General features: G+C 36.1%; 2 protein-coding genes across 2 annotated transcripts; both read right to left on the reverse strand.

The window, feature by feature from the left end:
* Positions 1-897: 897 nt before the first annotated feature.
* Positions 898-4,823, reverse strand: LOC132188855 (pentatricopeptide repeat-containing protein At1g80150, mitochondrial). Its single transcript, XM_059603420.1, has 2 exons — positions 1,281-4,823; positions 898-1,191 (listed from the first exon to the last, which is right to left on the reverse strand). Exon 1 carries the CDS (start codon positions 4,261-4,263, stop codon positions 3,055-3,057), a length of 1,209 nt encoding a protein of 402 aa, XP_059459403.1. The 5' UTR covers positions 4,264-4,823; the 3' UTR covers positions 898-1,191; positions 1,281-3,054.
* A 1,089-nt stretch (positions 4,824-5,912) lies between these two features.
* Positions 5,913-16,721, reverse strand: LOC132187533 (uncharacterized). The gene is made up of 8 exons (XM_059601873.1): positions 16,541-16,721; positions 15,395-15,507; positions 14,965-15,036; positions 9,884-9,919; positions 8,430-8,475; positions 7,276-7,363; positions 6,496-6,553; positions 5,913-6,101 (listed from the first exon to the last, which is right to left on the reverse strand). Exons 1-8 carry the CDS (start codon positions 16,617-16,619, stop codon positions 6,051-6,053), a joined length of 543 nt encoding a protein of 180 aa, XP_059457856.1. The 5' UTR covers positions 16,620-16,721; the 3' UTR covers positions 5,913-6,050.
* Between the last annotated feature and the right edge of the window lie 857 nt (positions 16,722-17,578).

Genomic DNA, 17,578 nt, shown 5'->3' on the forward strand with positions numbered 1-17,578 from the left:
TTAAACCTTTTTCCACCTCCTTTTGACTATTTGGTTTTTTCCAAGGCAATTCTTACGTGATTTTTTTTTCTTTTTTTTTCTTTTTTTTTTTTTTCCAATTCTTACGTGATTAGGCACACACCATGATTTTTCGGGTCTATTTTGGACGGGAGGATATCTCGCTAATGGTTAGAAGAGAATATTCAATTAATGGTTATCATCTTTTTAAAAAAATCTTGAAGCCATAAATAAGACACATGTTCCATTAATAAAAAAAATAAAAATAAAAATATTATATATTTTTAAAAAAATTATAAAAATTGAAGAGTGACTGGACCTCCCCAATAGGGGGTGGCTTAGGCCACCTCAAAAAGCGAGTAATATTGCTATAATTGAATCCCTATCACCGACTATATCAGGTCCACGTGCCAGGTAGATTAGATGGCAAGTGCTGGTTGGTTTGGTACAAAAAGGTTTTAAACACATGGGCCTTTGGCAAGTTGATTATTGGTTATAAGTAAAGTAAGCTAAGGGCCTATTTAAGATTATATTTTAAGAGTATAAAAATACGTTTAACACTTAAAAAGTCTATTTAAAGAAAAAAATAGTCGTTTGATAAAAAAATTAAAAGGGGTTTTAAGGGCCCATGCCTTAGCATGGTATACTTTTATGGTTAGCTATGTACAGACTTACTCCCTGTTATTAAAAAAAAAAATTATATTAGTTTATTATCTCTCCTTAAACAATAATTTCAAAACTTTAAGATAAACAAGCTAAATGATAAGATTAATTATTGTTACTCCATAAATTACAACGTTGAGATATCTTTGATGCTTCTAAAAATAAATTGTTAGCCTTGTAAACCAAAAGGAGGAATTTAAGTAGCAAGTAGAATATTAATAAAATAAACAACTCCTATATTATTATTATTATAGGTCAAGAGTTTGAAACCTTATTTACATAATGACTAATACTACATACACTTCTACTCTCTTACTACTGAAGGCACTTAAGGGGGCACAACCCGGATAAATAAGAAGCAGCACACAAAGATAAGGTCAATAACAGCTACTCAGACTCATATTACAAATATCCAACTAATCCTAAAAGGAAAAATCCCAAATCCAACAAGCTCCACCCGTTGAACCAATGTTAAGCACTGTGGAACAACTATCCAGCCAGCAGGCCTGCTCCTTGCCAAAAAACCACCCCCTGCAAACATTTGTACAGCTCAATATATGATCGAGACATCACCAATCCACCCAATGTAATGAGAAATCAAGGGTCCAAAACTTCCTCACAGCCAATACCGCAACAGAAGATCATGGAGTCATTATCACTCGTTTCATGTAACTGCAGTTCACAATCAAATGACCTTCTGCATAAACTCCAGTTTCGTACGGTCCAGCTAAGAGCAGCTGCCACACAGAAAACACACACCACCAATTGAAAAAGAAAAAGAAAAATCAATGAAAGGAGCCTGTTTATGGAACTATATGATCCAACAGCTTTCTGTTGCTTGTACATTCATGATTATAGAGGGATCATCTTCTTTGTTTCCATGACCCTTGAGCATTATGCCTGACCCATTAGACCATGCTATGCTTTTTTCATTGATAGTTGAAACATTTTGCATATCCATTTTCAGTTTCTATAACTATTGAAAGGTATTTCTTATTTGCATGACAAGAGCCATCATCTAAGCTCAATGGTGTTTCAATCCTTTACTTCTGCCTTAATTAAAAGTAAATGGGAAGAATATGGTCAGTCAAAGCTGGAAAACTTTTACATTTGCACAGACCTACTGTCATTTTATCAGCAATTGCCTTGATATGACCACAACTTTAAAAAGCTGAATACCTTCAAAACCCATTATAGTTATTAAGCACATAAAAATATTTAACCCTCACTCTCCCCACATGCCATCTTATTTCCATAAGCATGATTCTTTAACATTGAGCATAACAAGTTCCACATCTAAAATACAAGTGCAGCTACATAATTGGAACTATGAGTTTATGACATAAATACCAAAATATCAGCAAAATTATTTGACCTAACAACAAAGAGCAAGATATTTATTTACCGAGATTTTATCATTCAATTGATATCAAACAAGGATGAATTTCCTTCTTTTGTAGACCACTCTGTTCTTCACCACCAAAGCTGAAATTTTTTGAAAAAAATGAAAATCTTGGGAACTAACTACCCATCAGGATTGGATTGATATCTAACTATGATGAATTATTTTCCATTTGAATAACACAAAAGGAAATATATGAATACTAATGCATGTAGACAATTGTCAACACATGCAACAGCAAATGGATCTATAAACAAAGGATGTCATCGCATAACTATTGATGCAACAGGATTTTTTTTATACAAGTAATGCAACACAATATTACTATCCGTGTAGACATACATGAAATACTAATGCAGTGTTTCAAACTATCTATCAGGAGTCAATTCACTATGGTCCATGCAAACTTGCCGCTCTTAATTTTGTCTTTTATAAGTAAATCAATCTTATAAAAGCGCAAAGGACGTAACCCAAGTACATAGGAAGTATATAAAAAAAATAGCCACTTAGAAAAAAGAAAGAGGAACAGAAATCCAGAAATTATGAGCAGAAAACTTGACACTCATAATGACAAAGAATGGCATTACATTTACAGTGAAAGAAAATACAAAAAGAAGAAACAGAGTTACTACAGTTCATATAGTGCTCATGACACACACATACACACAGGCAAACATAATATATATATATATATATATATATATATATATATATATAGAGAGAGAGAGAGAGAGAGAGAGAGTCATCACATAATGAACTTACAAAAACCTTGGGAGACCACCGTCCATCAGAATTCCCCATTTCATCACGAACTTTATTGAGGAGTTGCAACAAATTAAAAGAGCATATGACTTTGGTATGATGTAAACCCATTAATAATCCATGTCCAATTAGCTTTGTAAATTTACAAATGAATCGTGTACAAAGAATACCAGCTCTTGCTTAGCTTTTTCCTGTTACATTAATAAAAAAATTAATGGTTTACAAGTCCATCATCTTATTCCATTCCTGGACAATATGGACTTTAAAGTACTCAATTGACTTGAAGAAAAAGAAGGCACCCTACTCTGAGCCAAAGCCAGGATGACCTTAGCCTTACCAAGTTGTCCATTCTTCTTAAGGCCTTCAAGCAACGTATGAATGGTATCAACACTTGGAAACCAATTCTTTCTCATGCAGTCTTTACACATTGTATATGCCAAATCAAAATCCCCTCCCTTACAGAGATAATGAATCATGGTCTGGTAAATTTTAACATTGGGTTTGTACCCCTTGGCATGGAAAGCAGAATAGACCCTTTTGGCCATTTCAAGATACCCAGCCTGGCAAAACCCTTTGATCACCAAATTATAGGTAACCTCATCAGGTGTAATCCCAAGCTTCTGCATCATGTCCATCAAACTATTAGCTTGCCATGCTCGTCTCCTATTAACCAAATACTGGATCCTAACATTAAATGTTGCAAGATTTGGTAAACACCCCCTTAGCACCATTAGATTCCACAACCCATTGCCAATCTCGCACCGGTTATCCTTATAGAATGCCGAAATAAGAGTTGTGTAGGTAACCACATCCGGCTTTATTCCCAACTTTTCCATCTCTACCATGACTAAATACGCTTTATCCAAAACATACATGTCACAGAAAGCCTTTATCACGATATTAACTGAAAAAATGTCCAATTCAACAAAAAACCTCTCAGGAACATTGTTAAGAAATTCCTCAATTGCTCCTAAATCACGTGTACTCGTCAAAACCTGAAGTGCAGCATTGAAGGATTTAACAGTCCTTTGACACCCATACAAATGCATATCATAAAAAGTATCAATAGCATGTTTAGTCATCCCAGCCTTACCATACAACATTATAATCCTCACAATAAACCCTTCACGGCGACCTTGCGGAAGAGTCTTCTGATGCTCAAGCAAATGCTCAATGTAATCAAAGCGGCCTGCACCAGCTAGCCTAGACACTGTATCTTCAAATGTAAAACGGTTTTCAATTACAATCCGATTGTGTGCATTGGCCTTAAATAAATGGAACAGCCTCTCAGGGTCCCGCTCATTCTTAAGCTTCACAAGGGCAGGTTCTTCCAATGGTTTCAGATTTTGAATGCAGTTCGATACAGCTGCAGGAGTATCTGTTGATGCAATGGAGGCTACAGTGTGACAAAATCTGCGAAAAGATCGCAGAGAGAGCATATTCTAGATATCTCCTCAGACTGAAACATACCCATCCATCCAAATGAAGAATCTATTCAGTACTCTCATGGAATATCCAATACCCACATAACAAATTTAAAATCCCAGAATCATTAACTCCCATAAACAAATAAAATATCAAGATTTTGCTCAAATCGAAACATACCCAGATGCTGAAACCAAGATTCTAGGCACTAACTTGAGATAATATTCACCCATGTTAGAAATACAAGAACCCAGAAATATGCACCCAAAACGGAAGAAAACGAAGTTAATATCAGATCAAAGTAGCAATGGGATAACCTATATAGCTAAAGTTGTTTGCATAGCTATTCTTGCATTGCTGTAGAATATGAACGAAGGAAACGCCAGAGGAGAGTTTGTACGAGGGAATGAAAGTTGCAAGGAGATGAGTGTTAACGGTATGTAGGAGGTGGATCCGAGTGGGAGCTCATTCGCTCGGAGTTTCGGTAGCCTTGCTGGTTTCGGAGGGTTTTGGGGTTTAGGTTTTTGGCGTGGTTGGTCTGGTAAGCGCATTCTATTACGGGGCAGTTCACGGTAAGGAAGGGTGGGCTGCTGGATAGTTGATGGTGATTGGTCCGACCACAATTTCGCCCTAAATATTTTACGTGTGGATTGAGATCACGGCAATTATGTGTCTAAAATACGTACATTTAATATGAGATTTATTTGCTCTAATAGGTGATTGGTTTTTTGTTTTTTATTTTTTATTTAAAGAATAAAAAAAAAAAAAGGTATTTTGATGTCTTATAAAGATAAAAACAATGTTAAGTCTTTTGTATTTTATATTGTTTGTTATTTTTGTTTAGAAAAAAAAAAACCAAAAAACCAAAAAAAAAAAAAGAAAATTTTAAGAATCGAAAACTACTTATCCTTCCTATTCCTTTTCTTTTTTCTTTTTTCTTTTTTCCTTTCAAAAAAATAAAAAATAGAAACTTGAATCACAATTATTTAACTCAAATCGATCATTCAGTCGTATCGGTCTCAACACATCAATGCTAAGTTGCTAACACTAGAATTAGCCCTTGACTAAACTCAACATTTTATTGCTCAACTTGTTTTCAATATGTTTGCCCGATTTATTGATAAACCTTGATTTTTACCAAAGATGATGAAAACATGAATTTCCAACTATTTGTGCCTCGGGGAGATTATATCTTTCAAATTTTGTGATGAAGCAATTTTATATTCAGACAAATGAAATAAAAGGGCATTACTTGAATGAAGCTATAGGTAAGATTTCCAAGAGCAAAGAGAAGGTAAGATATGCAAGGGTCATTGTCATGGATGTTTCCCTTATTTTCTTCTCTAACAATCATACCGATTAAAATTTCAAACCACCTTGTCTCAAACAAGCAATGTTTCTGTCCTCCAAAATTGATGTGACTTCTAAAATCACCCTTGAATTTGTAATAAATTGCTATTGATTTTGATCAAATAATAATTTTAAAAGCTACATCAGTTTTGAGAGGACGTTTAGCATTACTAGTCTCAAACACCGTTGAAAATACCTTATTAGTGAGCTTCACATCTATAAATCTTTATACGCATAAATCTCTTAACTTGGTATGTATGTATGTATGTATGTCTCTCTCACCTGTCAAACTCTTTAGATTAAGGCCCCAAAAAAAAAACTTCAACCAACAATTCCAGTTTAATTAATATTTAAAATTTAGCTTGTCCAATGAACAAGAGACATTCAAGAGGAGAACAGCTGCTAAACAGCTGCATTGGAGATCAACCATAGCTTAAATTCGCTTCAGTCTTCAATCTTTAGATGTTATAACGAGCAACCCTAATGCACCAATAAGAATATACTGCAAGAGAAACGGCAAAGGTTACTTTCCATACAAATTCAATTGCTTAGCAGTTTTGGTATTCTAAAGTCTAATTAATTGTGACACTGCAAAAATTACAATAAAGAGCGTCAGTTTAGGGATTCTAAGGTTGAACTCAAAAGATCCGCTGTAAATAAACAGTCAAGAACAAAGAGGACAGTTTGTCTAAATATATTGTCAAATAAAAATGGAATATTACAAAATCTAAGCAATAATAGTTTTAGGAATCAGAAGTAAACAGTAGCAAAAAAAAAAAAAAAAAAACATTGCTTTGGGGAATTACCAGACAAAATTCTTCATTTTTTTTATAAGTAGATGGAATTTATTGAAAAGTACAAACCTTCTAAATAAAATAAATTGATAGAGATCAAACCTTTATTATTGGCTTTTCAGTCATGATAATTGTCACCCAGCCAACATAAGGTAGGAACCTGCCAGTAACAGTCTTGTAAGCAATATGAAGATTTTTTTCAAATTCAACAAATAAAAGGTGCAGTTTCTTTCTTTTTTTTATTCCACCTTTGAGCACACCATATTTACTAAAAGAATTAAGACAATGTATGAGAAAAACTGGTGGCGATCTTAGGTGCTTCTCATACTCTAAACTTGGTTTCAAGTCTTTTCAGGATCTTGTATACCAACTTCTTCACAAACCTAACTCATCACCAACCGATAAGGTACATTGTTCATCCAGCATTGCAAAATAGTTGGTGATGATAGAAAGGTTACCAGAAGGCTCATTAGTATATCGGAGCATCAGGCTTCCGATACAGTATACACAAGTCCACATGTTTCTTGCAGCATTCAACAAATTTCATTTCATTGCATTTATAGGAATAGTTATGGTTAATCAAACAACGATATTTTTACTATTTAGCATCAGATTGGTGACAAATCCATTTTCTGTAATCCATTTGGAAGGATGTGATCAACCTTTTATGTGCAATAGATGATTATTATGCAGCCAGAAAAAATGTTAATCCAGAACCATGAGACACACAAAAACACAAAATGTGAAGAGTCCATGCATAAAACAGTGTTTCAGCAAGGCTGCACAAAATGATGAGGTCTCCATGCTAACATGGTGCAAGTATAGCCCAAATACGTACAAATAAATAACATTAAAGAGGAAGGTTATTGCCAGGATTTTTACCCCACAGCTCTTCCCATTATGTGGTGCCGTTGAAGCCAGAGCTGACCATGAGCATACAGAAGCCTGTCATCCCCATAATTGTTATCTCCTGAGATACACAACAATACGTCAAATGGAGGAACATTAGGGTCACAGCAAAGGACCCACAAAAGGTTACAGTGAATGTAATAATATCATTAACATGTTCAAATAACATAGTTTCACTGCTCTAAGTGTGACCCACAGAAACGCTCTCCCAAAAGCCTTCTTGCTCTCCCTTCGCTCCCCCGTCACTGCAGCAAACAGGAGGGAGAAGCCTCCCTCCCTCCTCAACCTCTCTTCTCTGTTTTCCTTTTCTTTTTTTCTTTTTTTCTTTTTTCTTTTTTTTTTTTTTTTTTGTCATTTTTTCTTCTCTTTTTCTCCCTTTTTTTAGAAAGATGGAAGCTAGATCTACTGCCCTTCGTTCACGCCTGCCATGCACACGCCCCCTCACTAACTTCCCCACCCCCACCTTGTACCACCACCAGCCAACTAATCCACCAGCGCACAAGGCACACACACCACCTCCTACGGTAGCTTCCAGCACCAGTTCGTCCCTCCAAGAGCCCACATCCCAACCTTCTTCCTCAATAAAGTGGGAATGGTCTTCTCTTTTGAAACTGTTGCAAAGCATGCTCCTTTGTCCATGGATGCGGGAAAGGTGATCATCATCGACCGCCTCTTCGCAGTCATCCTTAGTGCACCCCTAGTTCAATGGTCCAATCATTGGATTGCATTACATACCGCCATCAAGGGCAAATTTTCTCAGCCTTTTGGTAAAGGAACTATGGGACCAGATCTGTTTGTATCCATTTCTCACTTTATTTGTATCTTTATTTTTATACATTGTAATGTCCACCACCACCCCCTCCTTTTGTAGTCTTTTTTTTTTTTTTTTTTTTTTTTTTTTTTTTTTTTTTCCTAATGGTTAATTTGCTCAGAAGAAGAGAGTAACATGTTTAATACAGCAGAAATAGAAAAGAGAAAGCAAAAATATGAATTATGACACTATAGCCAGCCCATCCATATCGATACACAACCACCTCCAGAAATAACCTTCATTTAAGACCTTGGGGGACTATATAAAGTACTCAATAAATTCCAAACAAAATGTTCAATTTTCTAAAAGCTGGCACCTTTTGTGAGGACATCAACCTCTCCAGTATCTTCTCGTTCATGGACCTGCAAAAAAAATTAACTGTAAGACTCACTAAACAACTTATTATTGATAATTAATAAACCTTACTAAAGAAAAGACAAGCTCAGTAATAACCAAAACATGAAAATGTCTTTTCCAGATAACTCCAAACAATTCTTTCTGATTTTTGGCATTAAATGCTAAAATAATGCCTCAATTGTACTAAGAAACTAAAACACAGTCCTATGTGCTCCTGTCATGCAACATTTTCCTTGCAAAGGAAACGCTATCACAAGGCGTCTTTTTCAAAACGATTCTAGAGTTTGAACTTCTTACAATTTTAGTCTGAGAATAAACATATTTTTAAATTTTTGTAATGCTGTCAATAACAATATCAAAAGGTCTTCATGTCATTTATAAAACAGGAAGGTTATTTCATTCCACCTTCCATTTCCAAAAATTAAAAAAAATAAAATAAAAAAACTGTTCCTTTTCTCTTAGGGAATTGTCATTCCGCGTACCAAACGTAACTTAGACCAAACAGCATTCTTCTGAGTGCCTGCCCTGTACAAGCACAGAGTTGGTACTTTCTGTTTGAAATCATAATGACCAAACAGCATTTTTCTGAGTGCCTGCCCTGTACAAGCACAGAGTTGGTACTTTCTGTTGACATCATAACTTACTGAGTCGACCTTCTTCCAAGTATCTCCCAACTCCAATTAATTTGGAAAAGGATGCCTATAGTTACTTACCAAAATAGAATCAATAGACCAAGTCTAGTCAATTGAAATAATGCTTACTTGAGTTGTGCATCTGACAAGCAAGAAAAGGGAGTTTGGGTGGGGGAGATTTCAAATAATCGAGAGAAGTTCCCAAGTGTCTCAAAATTATCATGACCAAAAAGTTGCAATATATTCACTTGAACCAAGGGCTACAGATGGTAACAAGAATGGTTTCACAGGGTACTGGACATATGTAGCCAACCCCAATACGCAACAGTCTGAACATTCTATGGATTAGTTCAATGCCTAGAACAGCGATCAAAACATTTGATATTTATCTACGTTGATGAAGTCAATATATTCTTGCCAAATTTAGCACCAAAATAACATGCCATTAAGTATCAACATTTGTGGGGTCCAGGTGTAGACAGATATATTTAAGCATCCAATTGAGCAAGTCTGTTGGCTAGTATCTAATACACTAATTTAAAACTCTAACAAAGTACTAACGGAAAATTGTGCTGCAAGTCAGAGCCCAACCTTATGTCTCATACACTTCAATAGGTGAAAGCTAAGATGGAAACAAATGAGAGTTTTTTTTTTTGAAATGAAGAAACAAATGACCATTAGAATCATGTTTATAATCAAAACACATAGCTTCCACCAAGGTAACAATGATACCAGCATTCCATGGGAATCAATGTGTTGTATAAGGTCTGCAAGTATTTACCTTAATTACACGGTGGACAATGGGAATCTCACGGCCCTGAATGAATACATCCACAAAAATAAAAATATTAGCATCAAGAAAAAAGGACAAAAAAGGGGGAGAGGGAGTTGAAGAACAAGAGAGCAGCAGATCTCATGCATGCAAACATCCATGCATAACAAAATAATTTCAAAATAGTATAAGAAGAAAAATAGCATTTATTATTAAATGTCAATATATAACATAAAATAAAAGGTTTGTGAAAAGCTGCAATAGATTATGAAAATTCAAAGTCACTACTAAAGTTTTCCGTCCAGTTTCATCTTCATGATAATTATGTTTGTCATTTTCTTTTCCAAATGCAATTGCTTTACCATTAAAAACCAAAATGAAGAAGAAGAAAGAAAGAAGGTTGATCTCTATCAAAACTGAAAGATAAATAGTTACAACCAAAACATTCTTTTTTCTTTTTCCATAACATGTAACTGACAGGATTACCATGGAGGTATCAAATTTTGGCACATTAGTTAAGTGGATTAGCAAATAAAAGGTGCAAGTCCTATTGACATTCTACATTACTGTTTTATTTATTTTCTTTGTGGCAGAGCCTTGAGTTTGTGAATTAATTCTGTTTTTTGATAAGTCAATCTTATAAAAATGCGCAAAGGGGTCGTGCATACAAGAGAAACACACTAGATAGAAAAAGAAACACACAGATCTAAAATTTCTAAGAATTTAAAAAATCTGGGACTACTGCAGGCAGCCATCCAAAAAAATTAAGAGTTTTGAACAAAATAGCTTTTAATTCAAACATTGTCCTCTCGCAATTGTCAAAGTTGCGAGCATTTTGTTCTCTCCAAATACACCATATTGAATACAGACAAACCAATTTCCAAACTTCTTTATTGTGGTGGCTTCCGAGCTGATCTCTCCAACAAGCCAAAAGCTCCACCACCTGATGGGGCATGACCTACTTTATCTCCAACAGAAGGAAGATCGAAACCCACAAATCCCTGGCCACTTTGCAGTGGAGCAAGAGGTGATTAATAGATTCCCCACTCTTCTTGAACATGCAACACCAACATGCTTCTGTCTTATATTATCCAAAGTTCAGATTTTCCCTAGAGCTGCCACACATAAAAAAAAACGCCACCCTTGATGGAGCCTTATTTCTACAAATGCTTTTCCAAGGAAAGAAAGGACTAGTGGGAGGACTAAACGCATGGTAAAAGGATTTAACCTCAATCACCTACCTCTTGAAAGGGATCCAACAAATTTATCCTTGTCGCCTCGTCTATCTGAACGAGTATAATAGATCAAAGAACAAGGTAATCGACCCCACCTCCCAATCATGCACTAATCTGATAAAGTTAATGTTCCACTATATAGAATCATTAGAAATCTATAATTGATTGAACCATTTTTTTTATTTTTTTGAATGAGAACAAAAATTTCATAGGATATATATTTATAAATTTTTTCTTTCTCTTCTCCATCTCAAGCCAAGAAAAGCATTTTTTTTTTCATAAGTAATTGCAAGTATTATTATAAAGTGCAAAGGCACAACCTAGATACACAGGATGTATACAAGAGAAACACTAATTAAAAGAAGAGAAGAGATCTAAAAAAGCTTGAAAGCCAGAAATATTAAAATCGAAGACAGCAACCCAATGGTAAATTGTCTAAGAGAAGAAAGCCTTTAATTCTGCCAATGACCGCTCACGATCCTCAAAATTCCGATCATTTTTCTCTCCATAGACACCACATAACGTATGATAGAATCATCTTCCATACTGCATCAAAATGAAGCCTACCAACCTGCCCTCTCCAGCAGCATGCAAAGAGGTCTACCACTCAGTTAGGCATAACCCAAGCCAGCCCTACACTATTGAAGATAGCGTTCCAAACTCAAAATTCCGATCATTTCTCTCCCTCCATAGACACCACATAAGGCAAGACAGAATCATCTTCCATACTGCATCAAAATGAAGCCTACCAACCTGCCCTCTCCAACATGCAAAGAGGTCTACCACTCGGTTAGGCATAACCCAAGCCAGCCCTACACTGTTGAAGATAGTGTTCCAAAGAGCGTTGGCACTCTCACAAAGGAGCAGAAGGTGATCTACTGACTCCCTATTCTTCTTACAAATGCAACACCAATCAACCACAACGATATGCCTCTTCCTAAGGTTGTCCATGGTGAAGATCTTCCCTAAAGTGGTCGACCAAGCAAAAAACGCCACTTTCAAGGGAGTTTTATTCTGCCAAATACTCTTCCAAGGAAAATGAGTACTATAATGAGGTACAAGTGATCTAATGTCGAACAAACCTCTCTTGGAAGGTACCCAATAAAGCTTGTCTTCACCACCCCAGCTAAATCTTAAGGAATACAACGAATTGAAGAACAAGGTGAAGAGATCCACCCCCCAATTGTGAGCTGCTCTAAAAAAGTAAATATTCCACTTATGAGAAGCACTAGAGAGATCCACATAGCCTGCCACGGAAGCTTCCTTAAAACAGGCCATACTAAACATTCAGAAAAGCAATCTTGAGGGCTTGATCCCCGCACCACCCGTCATGCTAGAATCTAAATATTGGAACCGTCACTCACCTCAAAACTAGTATGGCTAAACAACTCTCTCTAACCCCTCCTGATATTTTTTCAAAACCCCATCCCATAGGACTCATGGACCTCATGAGAACACCACCCACCCTACAAGCTACTGTAATTAGAACCCACAACCACCCTCTCATGTGCATAGCGCTAAAGCCACTTCCCCAAAAGTGTTCGGTTAAACAAAAGTAAATTCCAGATCTGCAACCCTCCTTCAGAAATTGGAGTGCACACCTTAGGCCAACTAACCAAATGGAATTTAAACTCTTCACCAATGCTGTCCCACAAAAAATCCCGCTACAACTTCTCTATGCAATTGGCAACACCAACTGGGGGAGAGAAAAAAGAGACATGAAGTTGGTAGATTATATAAAGTGCTTTTAATCAAGGACCTCTCCCTTTGACAAGTACATCATCTTCCATCCCGCCAAACGGTGTTCTACTTTCTCAATAATGTTGTCTCAAATAGATTTGGCCTTGAACATAGCTCCCAAGGGAAGGCCTAGGTATTTCATAGGCAAAGAAGAAACCCTACAGCTTAGAATGATGGCCATACTTCAACATTAGTGACATTTTCAACAGGGACCAACTCTGATTTAGCCATATTAATCCTCAAATCTAATACGCTTCAAAGCATAAAAACAAGCCACACAAGCTACAAAGATAATTTGGATTTGCCCCGCAAAAAATTCAAGTGTCATTTGCAAACAAAAGGTGAGAAATATTGAGGCACTCCCACTCCTAGTCCCACCGGGAAGCCTAATAATAGCTCCTCATTCACTATATTAGAAATCATTTTACTTAATGCCTCCATACCAATAAGAAACAGAAAAGGAGACAAAGGATCTCTATGTCTCAAGCCACAAGGACAACTAAAGAAACCTGACGGAGTGCCATTCACCAATACCGAAAAAGGTCACCGAAGAGATACAAAAAGCTATCCAGTTAACCATTTCTCCCCAAATCCAAACCTCCTCAGCAAATACAATACGAATTCCCAAATGACATGGTCATAGGCCTTCTCAATATCCAACTTGCACAATACACCTAGTTCCCCAAATTTGATCCTACTATCCAGGCACTCATTGGCTATGAGGACAGAGTCAAGAATCTGCCTATCCTTAATGAAAGCATTCTGAGGCTTAGAAATGATCTTCTCCATTACCAATCTCAACCTGTTAGCTATAACGCTGACAACGTTCTTTTAAACTCCACCCACTAAGCTAATAGGTCGAAAATCCTTAATGTCAACAGCCCCTTACTTCTTTAGTATAAAGGAAAGGAAGGTGGCATTAAGGCTTTTCTCAAACATACCTCTAGTATGAAATCATGGAAAACATTCATTATGTCTACTTTGAGCACCTCCCAACAAGATTGGAAGAAACCCATAGTAAAACCGTCGGGTCAGAACCTTGTCACAATTAAGGGCATTCACCACTGCGAAGACCTCTTCTTCCTCAAATAGTCTCTCCAACCAAATGGCCTCATCCCCCCAATGGAATTAAAAATAAGGCCATCCAACCTAGGCCGCCAACTAAATTGTTGTTTGGTAAACAAGTTATCATAGAACTGCACAATGTGTTCTCTAAACACAAACTGATCTGAAGAAACTACATCATTAACCACCAACTAATCAATGGAATTATTTCTTCTATTCGAATTGGTCACTCGATGAAAGAACTTTATGCACTTGTCACCCTCTCTTAACCACAGCGCCCTGGATTTTTCCACCAACTCACCTCTTCCAAAAGAGTTGACCTCTCCAAATCATTAAATCATTAATCAATGTAACCTTCCTTGTTTTCTCCTCCTCGTTGAAACCTCTCTCTTCTTCCAAGCCTTCATAAACTCGTAAGTCATCCCAGAGAAGCTTTTTCTTTCTCTCTACATTTCCACACGCCTCATTCCAAACTCTTAAATCAACTTTCAAAGCCTTAAGTTTACAAGCCAAAATATAACTTGAAGCCCCCAAAAATGATAAGAGGGCACATTGGAAGAGAAGCCAAGAACTTAAGGATCAATCCTAATAGCATGCTATTCGAGTGAAATTGAATCCCAGAAGTTCTTCAACTAGTACCCAGTCCCAACCATTTTTCATACACTATCTACAACATCCCTTCATCTAGAACCATATCTTCCATAAATTACCTAGTGCTTCTATAAAGTTAGCTTAACTAATATGATCAGTTACATAATTTCTTCTCACTTGTAGAAGAACATACCCTTTTACTCTATATGATCCTTCTATTTGATAGATGTCTAAACATGACTAGGGAGATGTAAAATGATAACTCAACAGCACTATCACTATTCAGTTTCTAACAAAAGCAATTATGCTTGCCCTCCAAGAGCTTGGGGTAAATGAAAATGGTTTCAACCCAGTGTGTTTACTGAAAGAAAACTATCAACAATTTTGAATACAAAGCCAATATCATAATGAACTAGAGTGCAAAGAATAAAAGAAAAAAATATATTAAAAGGAACTTACATCAACATTAAAAACAACAATCTCCCCTGCACGAATAGGATCGTTGCTCATGTGCAAGAACAAGATGTCCCCCTGCATGACATGAAAGGTTAAAACTTAAGCAAGGTGAGGACAACATTGCGATCGAATAACCAAATATATGAAGCAGACTTATTTAGAATACGATCCATTGCAAGCATAAATGCAATTGCTTTCTCCTCCATTAAAATTCCACCATGGAAAACAACTTTCTGAGAAGATACTTTGCTAAAGAAAGAACCAATCAGTGCTTCCCTACAGATGTAAACAATAAATAGGGAGAAAAAAAAATATTTCTTCTCTAATTTTCTTAAAAACATTATAGGGGTATGCAGTTTTCCTCTATGCTTGCAGAAGTAGCTTTACAAATGAAAGAGAGAGTTGGAAGCTTTCACACATTAGATTGACTTACCCTCTTGAAGCCAGGTTCCATGCTCCCAGAAAGGACGACAACAACAGGAGATTCACTGCCAGTAATGCACATTAATGCCTTCCATATTATTAGCGCAGATGTAACAATCATGCCTGGGACAAAACCATAACATTTATGTAAAGAAATTTTATGCTGACAGGTTAGGAAACAACAATATTGAGAATAGTTCTTTACAGCATTGTATTTCAAAGTGAAACATCTGTACCATCATATACAAATGTGTTCAATTCAAGAAAGAAGTTTTGAAAAAAAACAAAAACGACTTGGTCAAAATTTTGGATCAGAGCCCCTCCGATCGAAGAGCAACAAATTCTTTTCAGTATCAACAATTTAAGATCTCAGAGGTTCTGAAAATTTGAGAAACCGACTTATTTCAGGATAGAAAGGATAAATAACCTCGAAGCTATATCCATTTGTACTGAATACAGAATCACAAAAAAAAAAAAAAAGTAACACATTTTACCTTGAAAACAAGGTTTAGAACCACAATCCATGTTTTTAGAATGAAACAACTTTTTGGAGGATTTTGAAGATCTAATTGTTCAAACTCCATAAAATCTGAAACATTTTGATTCACATATACGCTAGAATTTTTAATACGCTGGATTCTGCTGCTACTTCTGATGAACAGAGTTTTGAAAAATCTACATTGGAGCAATTACCATATGTTGGGCTACCAATGCTAACATTTTACAATAAAAAACCGGGAGACAACAGTAACAAAGGCATGTAATTTAAAGCAACACGGTTGAAGAACCTAATTGGTGAAGAGATATAGGGCAGGGGCTCCTAATTGGTAAAAATTGAAAATCCCAATTCAACGACGCCAAAAGAATCACATCATGCCCAGTAAATCATAGGTTTTTGCTCCATTGAGCCTCAAAAGAACATAAAAATTACATATATCGTTAAGAGCTTCAATTTTTAATCTATGCCCACATTTTTCTCATCCGCCAAACAGAGCACAGAACACGTAAGTTTCCACCCCATTTTTTCTCACCCCTCAGTCAGTATCATGCAACAATTTCAAGCAGAAATCAAGAAAATTCTACAAAAGGCATATACACCTATACATGTACGTGTAGATATGGGTGTAGAGAGAGAGAAAGAGAGAAGGACGCTAACCGAGGCTGACACCCTGAGTGAGAACCTGGCGGATCTGAAGGGATTTGATGGAGTCCATTTGCTCACCGACCCACCCCATTTGTTTTCGGCGACTCTGCTCTCTCACTCTCTTCTGCTTTCTCTTCTTACTTTGCTCGGAGACCTTCGGCAGAGGGCCGTTTCATTTATTTTTAGAGAAAAACAAATTTAGTTTTGGGTTTTGATGCGATTTTAATTAATTTAATCTTTTTATTTTAAATTTTGGAAGTAAATTAAATTTGCTTTTGGTTTCAAATAATCTTTCGTCTAATTAATTGAAAGCATATCACATTAAACCAATCAATAATATAATATAAGTTTTATTTGACCAATTATGCACCAATCATAAGCTTATTTTAAATTAAAAAAATGGGTAACTTTACTTAGCCCAGCAAGTATTGCATTTTGCAGCAGCTTCTCAAATATTTAAGTCTCAACTTTAATGTTTTGTTTTGTTTTTTTTTTTGTTTTTTTGACATGTCCACACAAGAAAAGAGGAAGAAGGAATTCGAACTAGTGACCTCTGCTTCATGAGGCGTGGTTTACAGCCGATTAAACTTTCATTTCGTTCGAGTTAGCCCCTCAGTTAGTATTTAATAGGAAATTCTAACGGAGGGGTGCGAAATTTATAAAATGCACTCATTTTATATTAAAAAAAACTTCTGACCTATGGATTTACTGGTGGATATAACCCACCCACCTTATGATCCACGGGTCATATTATTATTATTATTTTTTAGAAAAAAAAAAAAAAAAACCACAGGATCACAAGTGATGACCCAATGGGTCACCAAGTGAACCGCTGTGGGTCATCCCATCGTGGGTCCTTGTGACCGACGGCGGGTCACTTGTGACCACTGGCGGTCACATGGTGACCCACGGTGGTCACCAAATGACCCATCGTGGGTCACCCCAAAATACCCACAATGGGTCTTTGTTTCATTTATTTATTTAATTCTTTTTTAAATAGTAATAATAATTTTTTATTTGTAAATAAGAGTAAATTTGGAATTTTTTTTT

Source organism: Corylus avellana, chromosome ca7 (genome assembly GCF_901000735.1).
Source record: "Corylus avellana chromosome ca7, CavTom2PMs-1.0".
NCBI lineage: Eukaryota > Viridiplantae > Streptophyta > Magnoliopsida > Fagales > Betulaceae > Corylus > Corylus avellana.

What these genes read in the sequence shown, in the direction of transcription:
- LOC132187533 (XM_059601873.1), bottom strand. Translation starts at nt 16,619, where the DNA reads ATGGGGTGGGTCGGTGAGCAAATGGACTCCATCAAATCCCTTCAGATC. An exon ending in GGTTGATGTCCTCACAAAAG is followed by an intron (nt 7,364 to 8,429) that starts GTGCCAGCTTTT and finishes TGTGTATCTCAG; the next exon opens with GAGATAACAATTATGGGGAT. An exon ending in CTGAAAAGCCAATAATAAAG is followed by an intron (nt 6,102 to 6,495) that starts GTTTGATCTCTA and finishes TTTCTCTTGCAG; the next exon opens with TATATTCTTATTGGTGCATT.
- LOC132188855 (XM_059603420.1), bottom strand. Translation starts at nt 4,263, where the DNA reads ATGCTCTCTCTGCGATCTTTTCGCAGATTTTGTCACACTGTAGCCTCC.